At 45.0% G+C, this 20,319-nt stretch overlaps 1 protein-coding gene across 3 annotated transcripts in view; it reads right to left on the reverse strand.

The window, feature by feature from the left end:
- LOC140202855 (voltage-dependent calcium channel gamma-3 subunit-like) overlaps positions 1-20,319 on the reverse strand; it is an 89,321-nt gene that overhangs the window by 17,511 nt on the left and 51,491 nt on the right. For 2 of the 3 annotated variants that reach the window (XM_072268321.1, XM_072268319.1), the window contains one exon: positions 9,384-9,524. The exons of the other annotated variant lie outside the window; for it this stretch is intronic. In XM_072268321.1, the coding sequence (XP_072124422.1) occupies positions 9,384-9,524 (141 nt within the window). The remainder of the gene's footprint in view (positions 1-9,383; positions 9,525-20,319) is intronic. 3 annotated transcript variants of the gene reach the window in all.

The raw sequence follows: 20,319 nt of genomic DNA on the forward strand, positions 1-20,319 counted from the left end.
TGTCCAAATATACAAGATTCTGACCTGTTAGACATTATTTTAAAAATGAATCCTTTAGTGAAAGGTTTTATTGGGAAAAAAATTATAATTTACTATTACAACAGTACAATTATCCTTCACTTAAGATTAAGCAAGATTGGGAAAGAGAGCTTAACATGATCTTGATAACAGAGCAAACAAAAGGAATTCTGCAGATGCTGGAAATTCAAGCAACACACATCAAAGTTGCTGGTGAATGCAGCAGGCCAGGCAGCATCTCTAGGAAGAGGTACAGTTGACGTTTCAGGCCAAGACCCTTCGTCAGGACTAACTGAAGGAAGAGTTAGTAAGAGATTTGAAAGTGTGAGGGGGAGGGGGAGATCCAAAATGATAGGAGAAGACAGGAGGGGGAGGGATGGAGCCAAGAGCTGGGCAGGTGATTGGCAAGGGGGATATGAGAGGATCATGGGACAGGAGGTCCGGGGAGAAAGACAAGGTGGGGGGGAGACCCAGAGGATGGGCAAGGGGTATAGTCAGAGGGACAGAGGGAGAAAAAGGAGAGTGAGAGAAAGAATGTGTGTATAAAAATAAATACGGATGGGGTACGAGGGGGAGGTGGGGCATTAGCGGAACTTAGAGAAGTCGATGTTCATGCCGTCAGGTTGGAGGCTACCCAGACGGAATATAAGGTGTTGTTCCTCCAACCTGAGTGTGGCTTCATCTTTACAGTAGAGGAGGTCGTGGATAGACCTGTCAGAATGGGAATGGGATGTGGAATTAAAACGTGTGGCCACTGGGAGATCCTGCTTTCTCTGGCGGACAGAGCGTAGGTGTTCAGCAAAGTGGTCTCCCAGTCTGTGTCGGGTCTTGCCAATATATAGAAGGCCCGTGGGCAGTCCTTCCAGGTGAGGCAACACTTCACCTGTGAGTCGGCTGGGGTGATATACTGTGTCCGGTGCTCCTGATGTGGCCTTCTATATATTGGCGAGACCTGACGCAGACTGGGAGATCGTTTTGCTGAACACCTACGCTCTGTCCGCCAGAGATAGCAGGATCTCCCAGTGGTCACACATTTTAATTCCACATCCCATTCCCATTCTGATATGTCTATCCACGGCCTCCTCTACTGTAAAGATGAAGCCACACTCAGGTTGGAGAACTAACACCTTATGTTCCATCTGGGTAGCCTCCAAACTGATGGCATGAACATTGACTTCTCTAACTTCCGCTAATGTCCCACCTCCCCCTCGTACCCCATCCGTTATTTATTTATATACACACATTCTTTCTCTCACTCTCCTTTTTCTCCCTCTGTCCCTCTGACTATACCCCTTGCCCATCCTCTGGGTTCCGCCCCCCCCCCCCGCTTGTCTTTCTCTCCAGACCTCCTGTCCCATGATCCTCTCATATCCCCTTTGCCAATCACCTGTCCAGCTCTTGGCTCCATCCCTCCCCCTCCTGTCTTCTCCTATCATTTTGGATCTCCCCCTCCCCCTCACAGTTTCAAATCTCTTACTAACTCTTCCTTCAGTTAGTCCTGACGAAGGGTCTTGGCCTGAAACGTCGACTGTACCTCTTCCTGGAGATGCTGCCTGGCCTGCTGCATTCACCAGCAACTTTGACCTTGATAACAGAGGATTGCTTGCGAATTTTGAAGTTGGTTAACTCTTCTTCGATTTCTGCCAGTCACTCTCTAATTCAATTTAAAATTGTACATCATTACTATTTGACAAAGGAGAGACTGTCTAAAATATTTCCTAATGTTGATAGTCAGTGTGATAGATGCAAAACTACATTGACACATATGTTTTGGTCGTGTTCTGTATTGAAACAGTTTTGGAAATCTATTTCCTCTACAATTCTAAAGCTTAAAAAATTAATTTACAACCTAATAAACTAACAGTTTTGTTCAGTATATTCCCTCAACATATTCATGGTATTTCTATATCAGACCAACATGTAATTGCATTTGTTACATTATTGACCAGAAGGGCTATTTTATTGAAATGGAAAGATGTCTCTGTTCCCACTTTGATACAATGGTTCTCTCAGGTGATGTTATGTCTTAGCTTGGAGAAAATCAGAAGTTGAACTTTTGATCCTCCATTTGACTTTGAGAAAAGGTGGGGTTCTTTTGCCCGCTACTATCATTTGATTTGAATTAATTAAGATGGTCCCCTTCTAATTCTTGTTTAAATGGATTTGGTTGGTGGATTGATGTTTTTCTTTTATGGAAGCTTGCATGGCGTATAGCTCTGGGGTTGTGCTCCCAATGGGTTTTTTCCTCTTTTTTTGTTAGTAGAGTTTTTTATTGTTTTAGTTAGTAGGGGTTCTTTATTCCTTCTTTCTTTTTTCCAAAACAAATAGTTTGATATATTGTTTAGCTTTGTTAATCAGTTATTTGATAATTTAATTCTTATTGTACATATTGACATGTTTACTTGATTAATGTATTTTTTGTTGATTTTCAATAATAATTAATAATAAAGATTTAAAAACAGAAGTATAGGAATAGAATGAGGTGTAGGATAAATGCACGGCTGAGGGATTGGAGCAGGGGGCAGGGGTTCAGATTTCTGGATCATTGGGACCCTCTTCTGGGGCAGGTGTGACCTGTACAAAAAGGACAGTTTGCACTTGAATCCCAGGGAGACCAACACCTGGCAGGGAGGTTTGCTAAAGCTATTGAGGAGAGTTTAAACTAGAATTGCTGGGGGGGTGGGAACTGAACTGAAGTGATGGAGGAAAGGGAGGTTATCTCACAAATAGAGAAAGCTTGGAGACAATGAGAAAGGGAGGATAGGCAGGTGATAGAGAAGGGACACGATCAGACCGATGGTTTGAGATGTGTCTATTTTAATGCGAGGAGTATTATGAACAAAGTGAATGAGCTTAGAGCGTGGATCAGCACTTGGAGCTATGATGTGGCCATTACAGAGACTTAGATGGTGCAGGGTCAGGAACGGCCACTTCGAATGCCAGGCTTTAGATGTTTCAGAAAGGACCAGGACGGAGGCAAAGGAGGTGGGGGTGTGGCATTGTTGATCAGGGATAGTGTCACGGTTGCAGAAAAGGAGGAAGTCATGGAGGGGTTGTCTACGGAGTCTCTGTGGGTGAAAGTTAGGAATAGGAAGGGGTGAATAACCTTACTGGGTGTTTTTTTATACACCACCCAATAGTAACAGGGACATCGAGGAGCAGATAGGAAGACAGATCCTGTAAAGGTGTGAGATTTTAATTTCCCAAATATTGATTGGCATCTCCTAGAGTGAGGGGTTTAGATGGGGTGGAGTTTGTTCAGGAATATTTCTTGACACAATATGTAGATAAGCCTACAAGAGGAGAGGCTGTACTTGATCTGGTATTGGGAAATGAACCTGGTCACAGTGGGAGAGTATTTTGGAGATAGTGATCACAGCTCTATTTCCTTTACCATAGCATTGGAGACGGATAGGAACAGACAAGTTAGGGAAACGTTTACATGAGGAAATCCGCAGATGCTGGAATTTCAAGCAACACACACAAAAAATGCTGATGAACGCAACAGGCCAGCCAGCATTTTTTGAAGGAAACGTTTAACTGGTGTAAGGGGAAATATGAGGCTATCAGGCAGGAGCTTGGAAACAAAAATTGGAAACAGATGTTCTCAGAAAAATGTACGGCAGAAATGTGGCAAATGTTCAGGGGATGTTCGTGTGGGGTTCTGCATAGGTATGTTTCAATGAGACATGGATAGATGGTAGGGTACAGGAACCGTGATGTACAAAGGCTGTTGTAAATCTAGTCAAGAAGAGCTAATGAAAGGTTCAAAAAGCTAGGTAATGATAGAGATCTTGAAGTTTATAAGGAAGAAATTAGGAGAGCCAGAAGGGGCCATGAGAAGGCCTTGGCGGACAGGATTAAGGAAAACCCCCAAGGCATTCTACAAGTATGTGAAGAGCAAGAGGATAAGGCATGAACGAATAGGATCAATCAAGTAGTGATCAACCACAGCAGTGCTCAGGCAGGACAGATTAGAGAGCTTGTCTACTGAGTCCTTGTGGGTGGAGCTGAGAAACAAGAAAGGTATGGCCACATTAGTGGGATTGTATTACAGACCACCCAATAGTCAAAGAGAATTGGAAGTGCAAATCTGCAGAGAGATAGCAGGCAACTGCAGGAAACATAAAGTTGTGGTGGTAGGGGATTTTAATTTTCCATATATTGATTGGGTCTCCCATACTGTTAGGGGTCTAGATGGTTTAGAGTTTGTAAAATGTGTTCAGGAAAGTTTTCTAAATCAATATATAGAGGAACCAACTAGAGGGGATGCAATATTGGATCTCCTGTTAGGAAACGAGTTAGGACAAGTGACAGAAGTCTGTGTAGGGGAGCATGTTGGTTCCAGTGATCAGAACACCATTAGTTTCAACTTGATCATGGACAAGGATAGATCTGGTCCTAGGGTTGAGGTTCTTAACTGGAAGAAGGCCAAATTTGAAGAAATGAGAAAGGATCTAAAAAGCGTGGATTGGGACAGGGTGTTCTCTGGCATGGATGTGATCAGTACGTGGGAAGCCTTCAAAGCAGAAATTTTGAGAGTGCAGAATTTGTATGTTCCTGTCAGGGTTAAAGGCAAGGTGAATAGGAATAAGGAACCTTGGTTCTCAAGGGATATTGCAACTCTGATAAAGAAGAAGAGGGAGTTGTATGACGTTTATAGGAAGCAGGGAGTAAATAAGGTGCTTGAGGAGTATAAGAAGTGCAAGAAAATACTTAAGAAAGAAATCAGGAGGGCTAAAAGAAGACATGAGGTTGCCTTGGCAGTCAAAGTGAAGGATAATCCAAAGAGCTTTTACAGGTATATTAAGAGCAAAAGGATTGTAAGGGATAAAATTGGTCCTCTTGAAGATCAGAGTGGTCGGCTATGTGTGGAACCAAAGGAAATGGGGGAGATCTTAAATAGGTTGTTTGCGTCTGTATTTACTAAGGAAACTGGCATGAAGTCTATGGAATTAAGGGAAACAAGTAGTGAGATCATGGAAACTGCACAGATCGAAAAGGAGGAGATCCTTGCTGTCTTGAAGAAAATTAAAGTGGATAAATCCCCGGGACCTGACAGGGTGTTCCCTCGGACCTTGAAGGAGACTAGTGTTGAAATTGCAGGGGCCCTGGCTGAAATATTTAAAATGTCGCTGTCTACAGGTGAGGTGCCGGAGGATTGGAGAGTGGCTCATGTTGTTCCGTTGTATAAAAAAGGATCGAAAAGTAATCCAGGAAATTATAGGCCAGTAAGTTTAACGTCGGTAGTAGGTAAGTTATTGGAGGGAGTACTAAGAGACAGAATCTACAAGCATTTGGATAGACTGGGACTTATTAGGGAGAGTCAACATGGCTTTGTGCGTGGTAGGTCATGTTTGACCAATCTGTTGGAGTTTTTCGAGGAGGTTACCAGGAAAGTGGATGAAGGGAAGGCAGTGGATATTGTCTACATGGACTTCAGTAAGGCCTTTGACAAGGTCCCGCATGGGAGGTTAGTTAGGAAAATTCAGTCGCTAGGTATATATGGAGAGGTGGTAAATTGGATCAGACATTGGCTCAATGGAAGAAGCCAAAGAGCGGTGGTAGGGAATTGCTTCTCTGAGTGGAGGCCTGTGACTAGTGGTGTGCCACAGGGATCAGTGCTGGGTCCATTGTTATTTGTCATCTATATCAATGATCTGGATGATAATGTGGTAAATTGGATCAGCAAGTTTGCTGATGATACAAAGATTGGAGGTGTAGTAGACAGTGAGGAAGGTTTTCAGAGCCTGCAGAGGGACTTGGACCAGCTGGAAAAATGGGCTGAAAAATGGCAGATGGAGTTTAATACTGACAAGTGTGAGGTATTGCACGTTGGAAGGACAAACCAACGTAGAACATACAGGGTTAATGGTAAGGCACTGAGGAGTGCAGTGGAACAGAGGGATCTGGGAATACAGATACAAAATTCCCTAAAAGTGGCATCACAGGTAGATAGGGTCATAAAAAGAGCTTTTGGTACATTGGCCTTTATTAATCAAAGTATTGAGTAGAAGAGCTGGAATGTTATGATGAGGTTGTATAAGGCATTGGTGAGGCCGAATCTGGAGTATTGTGTTCAGTTTTGGTCACCAAATTACAGGAAGGATATAAATAAGGTTGAAAGAGTGCAGAGAAGGTTTACAAGGATGTTGCCGGGACTTGAGAAACTCAGTTATAGAGAAAGGTTGAATAGGTTGGGACTTTATTCCCTGGAGCGTAGAAGAATGAGGGGAGATTTGATAGAGGTATATAAAATTATGATGGGTATAGATAGAGTGAATGCAAGCAGGCTTTTTCCACTGAGGCAAGGGGAGAAAAAAACCAGAGGACATGGGTTTAGGGTGAGGGGGGAAAAGTTTAAAGGGAACATTGGGGGGGGGCTTCTTCACACAGAGAGTGGTGGGCGTATGGAATGAGCTGCCAGACGAGGTGGTAAATGCGGGTTCTTTTTTAACATTTAAGAGTAAGTTGGACAGATACATGGATGGGAGGTGTATGGAGGGATATGGTCCATGTGCAGGTCAGTGGGACTAGGCAGAAAATGGTTCGGCACAGCCAAGAAGGGCCAAAAGGCCTGTTTCTGTGCTGTAGTTTCTATGGTAAGTGTGACAGTGGAAAAGTGTGTATGGAACCAGAGGAGGCAGCAGAGGTACTTAATGAATACTTCGCTTCAGTATTCACCACGGAAAAGAAGCTTGGCGATCATAGGGATGACTTGCAGCGGACAGAAAAGCTTGAGCATATAGATATTAAGGAAGAGTGCTGGAGATTTTAGAAAGCATCAAGTTGAGTAAGTCACCGGGACTGGACGGGATGTACCCCAGGCTACTGTGGAAGGCGAGGGAGGAGATTACTGAGACTCTGGCGATGATGTTTTACATCATCAATGAGGACGGGAGAGGTTCCAGAGGATTGGAGGGTTGCGGATTCCCTTATTCAAGAAAGGGAGTAGAGATATCCCAGGAAATTATAGACCAATGAGTCTTACCTCAGTGGTTGTTAAGTTGATGGAGAAGATCCTGAAAGGCAGGTTTTATGAACTTTTAGAGAGGCATAATATGATTAGGAATAGTCAGCATGGCTTTGTCAAAGGCAGCTCGTGCCTTACGAGCCTGACTGAATTTTTTGAGGATGGGACTAAACACATTGATGAAGGTAGAGCCTTAGATGTTGTGTACATGGATTTTAGCAAGGCGTTTGATAAGGTACCCCATGCAAGGCTTATTGAGAAAGTAAGGAGGCATGGGAGCCAAGGGGACATTGCTTTGTGGATCCAGAACTGGATTGCCCACAGCACGCAAAGAGTGGTTGTAGATGGGTCATATTCTACATGGAGGTTGGTGACCAGTGGTGTGCCTCAGGGATCTGTTCTGGGACCCCTACTCTTCTGATTTTTGTAAAGGACCTGGATGTGGAAGTGGAGGGAGGAGTTTGTACTTTTCCTGATGACACAAAGGTTGTGGGTGTTGTGGATAGTGTGGAGGGCTGTCAGAGGTTACAGCCCGACATTGATAGGATGCAAAACTGGGCTGAGAAGTGGCAGATGGAGTTCAACCCAGATAAGTGTGAGATGGTTCATTTTGTTAGGTCAAGTATGATGACAGAATATAATATTAATGGTAAGACTTGGCAGTATGGAGGATCAGAGGGATCTTGGGGTCCGAGTCCATAGGACACTCAAAGCTGCTGTGCTGGTTGACTGTGTGGTTAAGACGGCATGTGGTGCATTGGCCTTCATCAACCGTGGGATTGAGTTGAAGAGCTGAGAGGTAATGTTGCAACTATACAGCACCCTGGTCAGATCCCACTTGGAGTACTGTGCTCAGTTCTGGTCACCTCACTACAGGAAGGATGTGGAAACCATAGAAGAGGTGCAGAGGAGATTTACAAGGATGTTGCCTGGAGAGGGGAGCATGCATTATAAGAATAGGTTGAGTGAACTTGGCCTTTTCTCCTTGGAGCAACGGAGGATGAAAGGTGACCTGATAGAGGTGTACAAGATAATGAGAGGCATTGATTGTGTGGATAGTCGGAGGCTTTCCCTAAGGCTGAAGTGGCTAGCATGAGAGGACACAGTTTTAATGTGGTTGGAAGTAGGTACAGAGGAAACATCAAGGGTAAGTTTTTTTTACTCACGGAGTGGTGACTGCATGGAATGTGCTGCTGTCGGCGGTGGTGGATAGGGTTTTTTCATAGGTACATGGAGCTAAGAAAAATAGAGGGCCTAGGTAATTCTAAGGTCAGTTCATGTTCGGCATAGCTTTGTGGGCTGAACGGCCTGTATTGTGCTGTAGGTTTTCTATCTTCTCAAGTCTGCAGTGATGGTCTCCTTGATCAATAATGCCGTGCCCTTTCCTCACTTACAAACAGCTGCCATCATGGATAGATTGTTGAAGTGCCAGTTCTGCACATTTTTCTACCATGTCACTGTGATTGCAACATTCTCATTAACACTCTCACTTTATCCAGGGGCAAGGGGAGGGGTGGAGGGTTGGGTTTGAGCACAGAAGGCAATGAGGGGGAAGTGAGGAGGGCTTTGAGTGGAGGAGAGTGAGTGGGGAGGGGTGGAGGTGTGGAGGAGGGGGAAGGGGAGGGGGAAGAGGAGCGGGGAAAGAGGAGAGGGGGAAGAGGAGAGGGGGAAGAGGAGAGGGGGAAGAGGAGAGGGGGAAGAGGAGGGGGGAAGAGAAGGGGGGAAGAGAAGGGGGGAAGAGAAGGGGGGAAGAGAAGGGGGGAAGAGAAGGGAGAGCTGTGGATAGTGACAGGAATAGTGAGGGAGTGTGGAGGTAGTGAGGGGTGCGACAGGGGGATAGGGAGGGGTGTGAGAATGGGATAGGGAAGAGGGCAGGGGAGGACGAGAGGAGGATAGGAGTGCCAGAGGAGGATAGTGAGATGGTGAGGGAGGATAGGGTGGGAGGTGGGAGGGGAAGAGGGGAGAGCGATTGGGAGCGTGCAGGGGAGGGGGAGAGTGAGAGGGAGGGCAAGGGGGAGGGAGAGCTCATTTACAGTGTCCAAGTGTGTGAAATGATTGAGTCTGACACAGTGCAAACTTCTGTTCCAGTGTGCAAATGAACAGAGCTGCTGAACAAAACATTGCTGCAGTGTTTTAGAGTCCGTCCCAGTACCCAAGGGTGCATGTGAAGGGATGCAATAATGGAGTTAAGGGAGGAATCCCATAATGCCAATGTACTGCCTTCATCACCTGATGTTCAAACTAAAACCACTGTACTATGCAGCCCTCGTAAACTCATCCGCTTTGTTCTAAGGATGCTTCTATTTGCTCAGCAGGAGCAATCTAATATTGTAGACCAACAGGGAGTTCAAAAATCACTTCAGTAAATTATCTCAGTTAAAAAACAACGAACCTGCAGCAACGAAAAAAATCCCAGAGCTGAGGACAATGTCATGTCTGCTTTTGTAGAATTCACTAGCTGCTATGCAGATCCCACCCAGGAACAGTAATCCCACACTGAGTATCGGGAACAGGCTGGAAGCTCGAACAATTCCTGCAGAGAGAACAGGAGTCAACACACAGTTCGTCATGTGAGTCACAAAGTAATATCTGTCACATACTCTAACTGTTGGAAATTTCCTTCCCATTAGTGTGTGAGTGTGTCTGTGTGTGAGAGTGTGCGTGTGCGGGTGTGGGGGTGTGGGGGTGTGGGGGTGGGTGGGTGTGTGTGGGTGTTTTGCTTTACATATAGCATGATCACCCTGGCAAAACGAAGTTGAGGAAATGGGCTGCGAGTAGAAAGGCGAATGTATGGCAATAGGTTTGCGTTCTGATTGGATGATTTCAGTTAATTAAATTCCCCATCATTCATGCCTTCCTCCACAATGACTATCTCTGCCCACACCTTGTTCAATTTCTCCAGAAACTCAAGTTCAAAAGATATTGAGGCCCTGGTTAAGAAAAATAGGAATACATAGCAATATAGCCAGGTAGAAACAAATGAGGTGCTATAGAGTATAGGAAATGCAAGAGAACACTGAAAGGAAGAAATCAGGAGAGCTAAAAGAAGGCATGAAGTTGCCATAGCAGATAAGTTGAAGGAGAATCCTGAGGCATTCTACAGACATGTTAAAAGAAAAGGATTGTCAGGGATAAATTGTCCTCAGGAAGATCAGAATAGTAACCTATGCATGGAACCAAAAGAGATGGGGGAGATCTTAAATGAAATGTTTGCATCTGTATTTACTCAGTAGACAGACAAAGAGTCTTCAAGCTGTGAGGCAAAGTAGCAGTGAGGTCATGGACCCTATTCAGATTACAGAGGAGAAGGTGTTTGCTGTCTTGAGGCAAATTAGGGCTGACAAATCCTCAGGGCCTGACAAGGTGCCCCCTCAGACCCTGTGACAGGTTGGTAAAGAAATTGCAGGAGAAATGTAATGGAGACTGTTATCTAAATGGGGAGAAGGTTCAAAAATCAGAGGTGCAGAGGGACTTAGGAGTCCTCGTGCAAGACTCTCAGAATTTGAGTCTGTGGTAAAAACGTTAAGTGCAATGTTGGCATTTATTTCAAGGGGAATAGAATATTAAAGCAAGGAGATAAGGCTGAGGCATTATAAGACACAAGTCAGGCCATGCTTGGAGTATTGTCAACAGTTTTAGACCCATATCTCAGAAAGGATGTACTGACATTGGGAGAGTCCAGAGGAGTTTCACGAGGATGATTCCAGGAATGAAGGGGTTAACATATGAGGAGCGTTTGACAGCTTTGGTCCTGTACTCACTGGAACTTAGAAGAACGTGGGGTGGATCTCATTGAAACCTACCAAATGTTGAAAGGAATAGAAAAGGCGGATGTGGAGAGGATGCTTCCTATGGTGGGGGTATCCAGCACTAGAGAGCACAACCTCAAAACTGAGGGGCGACCTTTTAGAACAAAGGTAAGGAGGATTTTTTTTTTAGCCAGAGTAGTGAATCTGTGGAATGCTCTGCCACAGACTGCAGTGGAGGCCAAGACCCTGGGTATACTTAAGGTGGAAGTTGATGGTCAGGGTATCAAAGGATATGGCGAGAAGGCAAGTGTAAGGGTTTGAGTGTGATCCAGAATCAGCCATACTAGAAGAGCAGAGCAAACTCGATGGTCAGAATGGCCTAATTCTGCTCCTGTCTTATGGTCTTGGGGATGCCAGGGGTATGGATGACTATGGTCCAGTTGCAGGCTGTTGGGACTAGACTGTTTAAATGTTTCAGCATGGACTAGGTGGGCCAAAAGACTTTTCTATACAGTACTAGGCAGTACCTTTCTATGACAGGCACTTAATTGGGCCAAAATATACTGGTTCTGATGTGTCCTAATTAAACAGAATTGGGGCCTGGAGGCAGGCCATTATCTGAATTTTGTTTGTCATTCTATGCCACTTACCCAGGTGATCCAGAACCCATTGAAATCCTCGTTAACATTGTCAATCACAACTACTTTACTGTCACCTATTTTCGTATCATCTACAAATTTACTAATCACGTGTTATACATTTTTATTTAAATTATTGTTATAAATAACAAATAATATTAGACCTAATGCCGACCCCTGAGGCACACCATTTGTGAAGGACTAAGTGCTCCGAGAGGTTGCTGGTGAAACACATAAACTTGTGCCTGAGAAGCAACTTGGATCCACTCCAATTTGCCTATTGGCACAAAGGCAGATAACATTTCATTGGCTCTTAACTCAACCCTGGAACATCTGAACAGCAAAGGTGTTCTTTATTGACAATAGCTAAACACTCAATACTATAATCCCCTCAAAACTAATCAATAAGCTTCAATACCTTGGCCTCTAAACCTCTTTGTGCAATTGGATCCTCAATTTCCTCACTTGCAGATCCCAGTCAGTTCGAATTGGCAGAACATCTCCACAATCTCTATAAGCACAGGTGTACCACAAAGCTGTGTGCCTAGAATCTGGCTCTACTTGCTCTACACGTGACTGTGAGGCTAAACACAGCTCCAATGCCATATTTAAGTTTTCTGACAACACCACTGTCATAGGCTGAATCAAAGGTTGTGAAAATCAGCATATAGGAGAGAAACTGAAAATCTGTCTGAGTGGTGCCGCAACAACAAGACCAAGGAGCTGATTATTGACTTCAGGAGGAGGAAACCAGAGGTCTATGAGCCGGTCCTCATTGGGGAATCATCTGTTTCATCACTTCAGCAGACTTGTCCAGCAATTATGAAGAACGCACGACAACACCTCTACTTCTTGAGAGGTCCGCAAAGATTTGGCATGCCAACCATTAACACCACTATGGCACCCAAGTGCTTTGGGACATGGATCACTCTGGACACATCAGATCTGTTAGTAAGACCTAAGGGCTTCTCAATTCTACAATGGACGGAGCAGACTGCTGATCTGGAAAATGCAAAAGTTGTGGGTCTGTGTTTCATGATAAACTCTTTGTGGTGCTCCGACACAGCGGCCTGAAACATCTGATGACTAAGTGCCAATCTTTTACTTACCAAGAAAATTCTTTGCCGTGTTTCTGCCCACACTTTACATACTTCCAAAGGCAGATGTTTAGCAAGCACTCAATGCATTGAGTACAATGATTAGCAAACAAGAAACAACCTATCCTGATGCCTTTCAAGTCATTTTTTGAGACTTCATTCAAGCTTGTTTGAAGAAATCTCTGCCCAGTTATCATCAGCATATAATCCGCAGCACCAAGGGTTTCATCGCACTCAACCACGTTTACACTACGATTAAGAATGTCGACCAATCCATGCCTAGATCACATTTCAGGAATTGTGATCACTTAGCTCTTCTCCTGATACATGCATACAGCCACAGAGCAAGGCTCCAGAGGTAAGGACAAAGAAGGCAAGGCTGCAGGTTGAGGAGTGGTTATGGGATTGCTTCACGTTGGTAGGCTGGGCTGTGTTCCAAGGACTCATATAGTCATAGAAAAATACAGCACAGAAAAAGACCCTTTGGCCCATCTAGTCTGTGCTGAACCATTTAAACTGCCGACTCCTATTGACCTGCACTGGGACCACAGTCCGCCACACCCCTACCATCCATGTACCTATTCAATCATCTCTTAAATATTGAACTCCAGCTCACATGCACCACTTGCACTGGCAAGTGGTGGTTCCACACTCTCACCACCTTCTCAGTGAAGAAGTTTCCCCTCATTTTCCCCTTAAACTTTTCACCTTTCACCCTTAACCCATGACCTTTAGTTGTCACACCCAACTTCAGTGGAAAAAGCATGCTAGCATTTACTCGTTCTATACCCCTCATAATTTTGTATACCTCTATCAAATCTCCCCACTAGCTTCTATATTCCAAAAAATAAAGACAATTCAAACATACCTTTTAACTCAGGTCCTCCAGTCCTGGGAACATCCTTGTAAATTTTCTCTGTACCCTTTCAACCTTATTTATATCTTTCCTGTAGGTAGGTGACCAAAACTGCACACAATACTCCAAATTAGACCTCAATACTCCAAATTATGCAACTTCAACATAACATCCTATCTCCTATACTCAATACGACCCATCCTGGTTGGTCCTACTAGGGTGCAACACCCCACGCTTGTCTGCATTAAATTCCATCTGCCATCTTTCAGCTCATTTTCCAGCTGGTCCAGATCCCACTGAAAGCTCTGCAAGCCTTCCTTGCTGTCTATTACACCCCCAATATTGGTGTCACCCACAAATTTGTTGATCTAGTTTACTACATTATCATCCAGATCATTGATACAGATGACAAATAACAACGGACCCAGCATGGTTCCCTGCGGCACTCCACTAGTCACAGGCCTCCAGTCAGAGAGATAAATCCCCAGGGCCAGATGGTCTGCATCCCAGGGTGCTGAAGGAAGTAGCCCAAGAAATAGTGGATGCATTAGTGATAATTTTTCAAAACTCGTTAGATTCTGGACTAGTTCCTGAGGATTGGAGGGTGGCTAATGTAACTCCACTTTTTAAAAAAGGAGGGAGAGAGAAACTGGGGAATTATAGACCAGTTAGCCTAACGTCGGTGGTGGGGAAACTGCTGGAGTCAGTTATCAGCACATTTGGAAAGTGCATGTGATAACAGCACATTTGGAAAGCGGTGAAATGATCGGACAAAGTCAGCATGGATTTGTGAAAGGAAAATCATGTCTGACGAATCTCATAGAATTTTTTGAGGATGTAACTAGTAGAGTGGATAGGGGAGAACCAGTGGATGTGGTATATTTGGATTTTCAAAAGGCTTTTGACAAGGTCCCACACAGGAGATTAGTGTGCAAACTTAAAGCACACGGTATTGGGGGTAAGGTATTGGTGTGGGTGGAGAGTTGGTTAGCGGACAGGAAGCAAAGAGTGGGAATAAACGGGACCTTTTCAGAATGGCAGGCGGTGACTAGTGGGGTACCGCAAGGCTCAGTGCTGGGACCCCAGTTGTTTACAATATATATTAATGACTTGGATGAGGGAATTAAATGCAGCATCTCCAAGTTTGCGGATGACACGAAGCTGGGTGGCAGTGTTAGCTGTGAGGAGGATGGTAAGAGGATGCAGGGTGACTTGGATAGGTTGGGTGAGTGGGCAAATTCATGGCAGATGCAATTTAATGTGGATAAATATGAAGTTATCCACTTTGGTGGCAAAAATAGGAAAACAGATTATTATCTGAATGGTGGCCGATTAGGAAAAGGGGAGGTGCAACGAGACCTGGGTGTCATTATACACCAGTCATTGAAAGTGGGCATGCAGGTACAGCAGGCGGTGAAAAAGGCGAATGGTATGCTGGCATTTATAGCGAGAGGATTCGAGTACAGGAGCAGGGAGGTACTACTGCAGTTGTACAAGGCCTTGGTGAGACCACACCTGGAGTATTGTGTGCAGTTTTGGTCCCCTAATCTGAGGAAAGACATTCTTGCCATAGAGGGAGTACAAAGAAGGTTCACCAGATTGATTCCTGGGATGGCAGGACTTTCATATGAAGAAAGACTAGATGAACTGGGCTTGTACTCGTTGGAATTTAGAAGATTGAGGGGGGATCTGATTGAAACGTATAAGATCCTAAAGGGATTGGACAGGCTAGATGCAGGAAGATTGTTCCCGATGTTGGGGAAGTCCAGAATGAGGGGCCACAGTTTGAGGATAGAGGGGAAGCCTTTTAGGACCGAGATTAGGAAAAACTTCTTCACACAGAGAGTGGTGAATCTGTGGAATTCTCTGCCACAGGAAACAGTTGAGGCCAGTTCATTGGCTATATTTAAGAGGGAGTTAGATATGGCCCTTGTGGCTACGGGGGTCAGGGGGTATGGAGGGAAGGCTGGGGCGGGGTTCTGAGTTGGATGATCAGCCATGATCATAATAAATGGCGGTGCAGGCTCGAAGGGCCGAATGGCCTACTCCTGCACCTATTTTCTATGTTTCTATGTTTCTATGATATCATTAACCTCTCACTTAAGTCTGAGGCACCCACCTGCTGCAAACAAGTTTCACTTATACCATTGCCAAGAAGAACTGCCTCGATGACAAATGCCAGTAGCACTTACATCCATGATGATGAAGTCCTTTGAGAGGTTGGTGATGAAACATATCAACTCCTGCCTGAGGAATGGCTTGCAGCCACCATCATTGGCTCTTCACGCAATCCTGGACCAACTGGACAGTGAAGATGTTTCCATTGCTGCTCTTCATTGAATGCTCGGCATCTAATACTATCATCCCCTCAAGTGTAATCAATAAGCTTCAAGTCCTGGTCCTCAATACCTCCTTGTGAAACTGGATCCTTAATTTCCTCACTTGAAATCCCCAGTCAGTTTGGATTGGCAACAACATCTCTCCCACACTCTCCACAGCACAGGTACACCACAAGGCTGTGCTTCGTCCCCAGCTCAATTTGCTTTATACTTATGACTGTGAGGCTAAGCACAGTGCCAATGCCATAGTTAGGTTTACAGATAACCACATTGCCATTGGCCAAATCAAAGGTGGTGATAAATCAGGAGGGAGATTGAAAATTTGTCTGAGTGGTACCACAACAACCTCTCACTCAATGTCAGCAAGACCAAGGAGATGAGTTAAGGGTGAAAGGTGAAAAGTTAAGGGGAATATGAGTGAAAACTTCTTCACTCAAGTCAAGTTAAGTCAAGTCACCTTTTATTGTCATTTCAACCATAACTGCTGGTACAGTACACAGTAAAAATGAGACAACATTTTTCAGGGCCATGGTGCTACATGAAACAATACTAAAACTACACTGAACTACGTAAAACAACACAAAAACTACACTAGACTACAGACCTACCCAAGACTGCATAAAGTGCACAAAACAGTGCAGGCATTACAATAAATAATAAAGACAATAGGCACAGTAGAGGGCAGTAGGTTAGTGTCAGTCCAGGCTCTGGGTATTGAGGAGTCTGATGGCTTGGGGAAAGAAACTGTTACATAGTCTGATCGTGAGATCCCGAATGCTTCGGTGTCTTTTGCCAGATGGCAGGAGGGAGAAGAGTTTGTATGAGGGGTGCGTGGGGTCCTTCATAATGCTGTTTGCTTTGCGGTTGCAGCGTGTGGTGTAAATGTCTGTAATGGCGGGAAGAGAGACCCCGATGATCTTCTCAGCTGACCTCACTATCCGCTGCAGGGTCTTGCAATCTGAGATGGTGCAATTTCCAAACCAGGCAGTGATGCAGCTGCTCAGGATGCTCTCAATACAACCTTTGTAGAATGTGGTGAGAACGGGGGATGGGAGATGGACTTTTCTCAGCCTTCGCAGGAAGTAGAGACGCTGCTGGGTTTTCTTTGTTATAGAGCTGGTGTTGAGGGACCAGGTGAGATTCTCTGCCAGGTGAACACCAAGAAATTTGGTGCTCTTAACGATCTCTACAGAGGAGTTGTCGATGTTCAGCAGAGAGTGGTCACTCTGTGTCCTCCTGAAGTCAACAACCATCTCTTTTGTTTTGTTCACATTCAGAGACAGGTTGTTGACTCTGCACCAGTCTGTTAGCCGCAGCACCTCCTCTCTGTATGCTGACTCATCAGCGAACTTGATGATGTGGTTTGAGCTCTGTGTGGTAGCACAGTCGTGGGTCAGTAGAGTGAACAGCAGTGGACTGAGCACACAGCCCTGGGGGGCCCCCATGCTCAGTGTGATGGTGTTGGAGATGCTGCTTCCGATCCGTACTGACTGAGGTCTCCCAGTCAGGAAGTCTAGGATCCAGTTGCAGAGGGAGGTGCTCAGGCCCAGTAGACTCAGTTTTCCAATCAGTTTCTGAGGAATGATTGTGTTGAATGCTGAACTGAAGTCTATAAACAGCATTCGAACGTCTTTTTTGTCCAGGTGGGTGAGGACCAGATGGAGGGTGTTGGCAATGGTGTCGCCTGTTGAACAGTTGGGACGTTACGCGAACTGTAGGGGGTCCAGTGAGGGGGGCAGCAGGGTCTTGATGTGCCTCATGACGAGCCTCTCGAAACACTTCATGATGATGGATGTGAGTGCAATCTGACTGTAGTCGCTGAGGCAGGACACTGAAGACCTCTTTGGCACAGGAAAGCATGGCGGCCTTGAAGCGCATTGGAACGACGGCGCTGCTCAGGGAGATGTTGAAGATGTCAGTGAGAATATCTGCTAGCTGGTCTGCACATCCTCTAAGCACTCTGCCAGGAATATTGTCTGGTCCAGCAGCCTTCCGTGGGTTGACCCTGCACAGGGTTCTCCTCACATCAGCCAACTGGTCATTTGGAGGAGGGGTGGTCTTCCTTGCCGCCACGTCATTTTCTGCCTCAAAATGAGCATAGAAGTTGTTCAACACATCTCGAAGGGAGGCATCATCAGCACAGGCAGGTGATGTTGTCTTGTAGTTGGTGATGTCCTGAATGCCCTTCTACATGCGCTGCATGTCGTTGCTGTCCTGGAAGTGACTGTGGATTCGCTGGGCGTGTGCACGCTTTGCCTCCCTGATGGCCTGGGACAGTTTGGCCCTTGCTGTTGTTAGGGCTGCCTTGTCACCTGTTCTGAAGGTGGAGTCACAGGTCCTCAGCAGCGCTCACACCTCTGCGGTCATCCATGGCTTCTGGTTAGCGCGTGTAGTGATGGTCCTGGCCACAGTGATATCATCGATGCACTTGCTGATGTAGCTAGTCACTGATGCCGCGTACTCCTCTAAGTTGGTTAAAGTCCTCGAAGTTGGCAGCCTCTCTGAACATGTGCCAGTCAGTATGCTCAAAGCAGTCTTAAAGAGCAGAGATGGCTCCTGCTGGCCAGGTTTTCACCTGCTTCTGAACTGGTCTGGAGCACCTGACGAGCAGTCTGTCTGCTGAGATTAGCATAACAGAAATGTGGTCTGAGTAACCGAGGTGGAGGCGGGGCTCTGCCGATACATGTCGGGAATGTTTGTGTAAACAAGGTCCAAAGCATTCTCCCCTCTTGTTGCAAAGTCCACGTTCTGATGGAATCTGGGGAGCACTGACTTAAGGTTCACGTGGTTAAAAAGAGTGTGGAACGAGCTGCCAGAACAAGTGGTGCATGCATGCTCGATTTCAACGTTTAAGAGAAGTTTGGATAGGTATGGAGAGCTATGGTCCTGGTGCAGGTCAATGGGAATAGGCAGCTTAAACGGTTCAGCATGGACTAGATGGACTGAAGGCCCTAATTCTGTGTTGTACTTCTTTATGACTCAAATTAGTAACATCAGGAGGAGGAAATCAGAGGTCCTCATTGGGGGAATCAGAGGTGAAGATGGTCAACAACTTTAAATTCTTTGGTGTTATCATGGTGGACTGGTTGCATCATGGGCTGGTATGGAAACACCAATGCCCTTATGCAGGGAAACCTACAAAAAGAAGTGGTTACAGCCCAGTCCATCACGGGTAAAGCCACTGAGCACTTCTACATGAAGCACTGTCACAGGAGGTTGCATGAGTAAAGATTAGAAGCTAAGAAGGTGCAACAGCAGGAGTGGAAGACATTTATGGATATGCTTAGAGGATATAAGCTGAATGCAGGCAGATGAGATTACCTCAGAAAGGCACCTTGGATGACATGAAAGTTAGTAAGTCTCAAGGTAATTACTGGTAACAACAACAACCTCTCACTCAATGTCAGCAAGAGCAAGGAATTGATTTTAGACTTGAGTAGAGCGAAACCAGAAGTCCATGAGCTAGTCCTCATCGGAACATCAGAGGTGGAGAGGGTTAGCTGCTTTAAGGTCCTGGGTGTTACTATTTCAGAGGACCTGTCCTGGACCCAGCACGTAAGTACAATTGTGAAGAAAGCACAACAGCATCTCTACTTCCTTAGGAGTCTGCGGAGATTCAACATGACAACTAAGACTTTGACAGACTTCTATTGATGTGCAGTGGAGAGTATATTGACTGGCTGCATCACAGCCTGGTATGGGAACACCAATGCCTTTGAATGGAAAATCCTACAAAAGGTAGTACATTTGGCCCAGTACATCAGAGGTAAAACCCTCCCAAACATTGAGCACATCTACATGAACATTGCTGTAGAAAAGCAGCATCCATCATCAGAGATCCTCACCACACACGCCATGCTCTTTTCCCACTGCTGCCATCAAGTAGAAGGTACAGAAGCCTCAGGACACGCACTACCAGGTTCAAGATAAGTTACTACCCCACAATCATCAGGTTCTTGCCCACGCATTGAGATGTTCCCACAACCAATAATCTCACTTTAATGGACTTGTTATTACATTATTACATGTTCTTGTTATTTATTTATATTTATTTCTGTTTGAATTTGCAGAGTTTGTTGTCTTCTGCACTCTAGTTCATCTTTCATTGATCCTACTATAGTTACTATTCTATAGATTTGCTGAGTATGCCTGCAGGAAAATGAATTTCAGGGTTGTGTATGCTGACATATGTGTACTTTGGTAATAAAATTTACATTGAATTTTGAGATAAAGAAAAGCATAGAATGAGAAAATAAGTGTCTGTATTAGCAGAAGGTCAAGTTCAGGATCATTAAACAGGATCTGGTAAACTACGGTAGGGTAGCAGTTAGTACAATTCATTACAGCACCACCCATCACCGATTGGGTTTCAATTCCCACTGCTGTTTGTAAGGAGTTTGAAAGTTCCCTGTGACTGCATGGGTTTCCTCCAGGCCCTCCAGTTTCCTCCCACATTCCAAAATTGTATTGGTTTCATTAGGGTTAGTGAGGTGTAGGCATGGTATGTTGCTGCTGTAAGCATGGTGATGTTTGTGGGCTTGCTCTAGCATATTGTGTTAGTTGTTGTGTATTTAATATTTCAATAATATTTGACTAATCTGGTATATATATTGTTTGACTAAGCATTCTTGTTCATTTAAATAATTAGT

This window comes from Mobula birostris, chromosome 9 (assembly GCF_030028105.1).
Source record: "Mobula birostris isolate sMobBir1 chromosome 9, sMobBir1.hap1, whole genome shotgun sequence".
NCBI lineage: Eukaryota > Metazoa > Chordata > Chondrichthyes > Myliobatiformes > Myliobatidae > Mobula > Mobula birostris.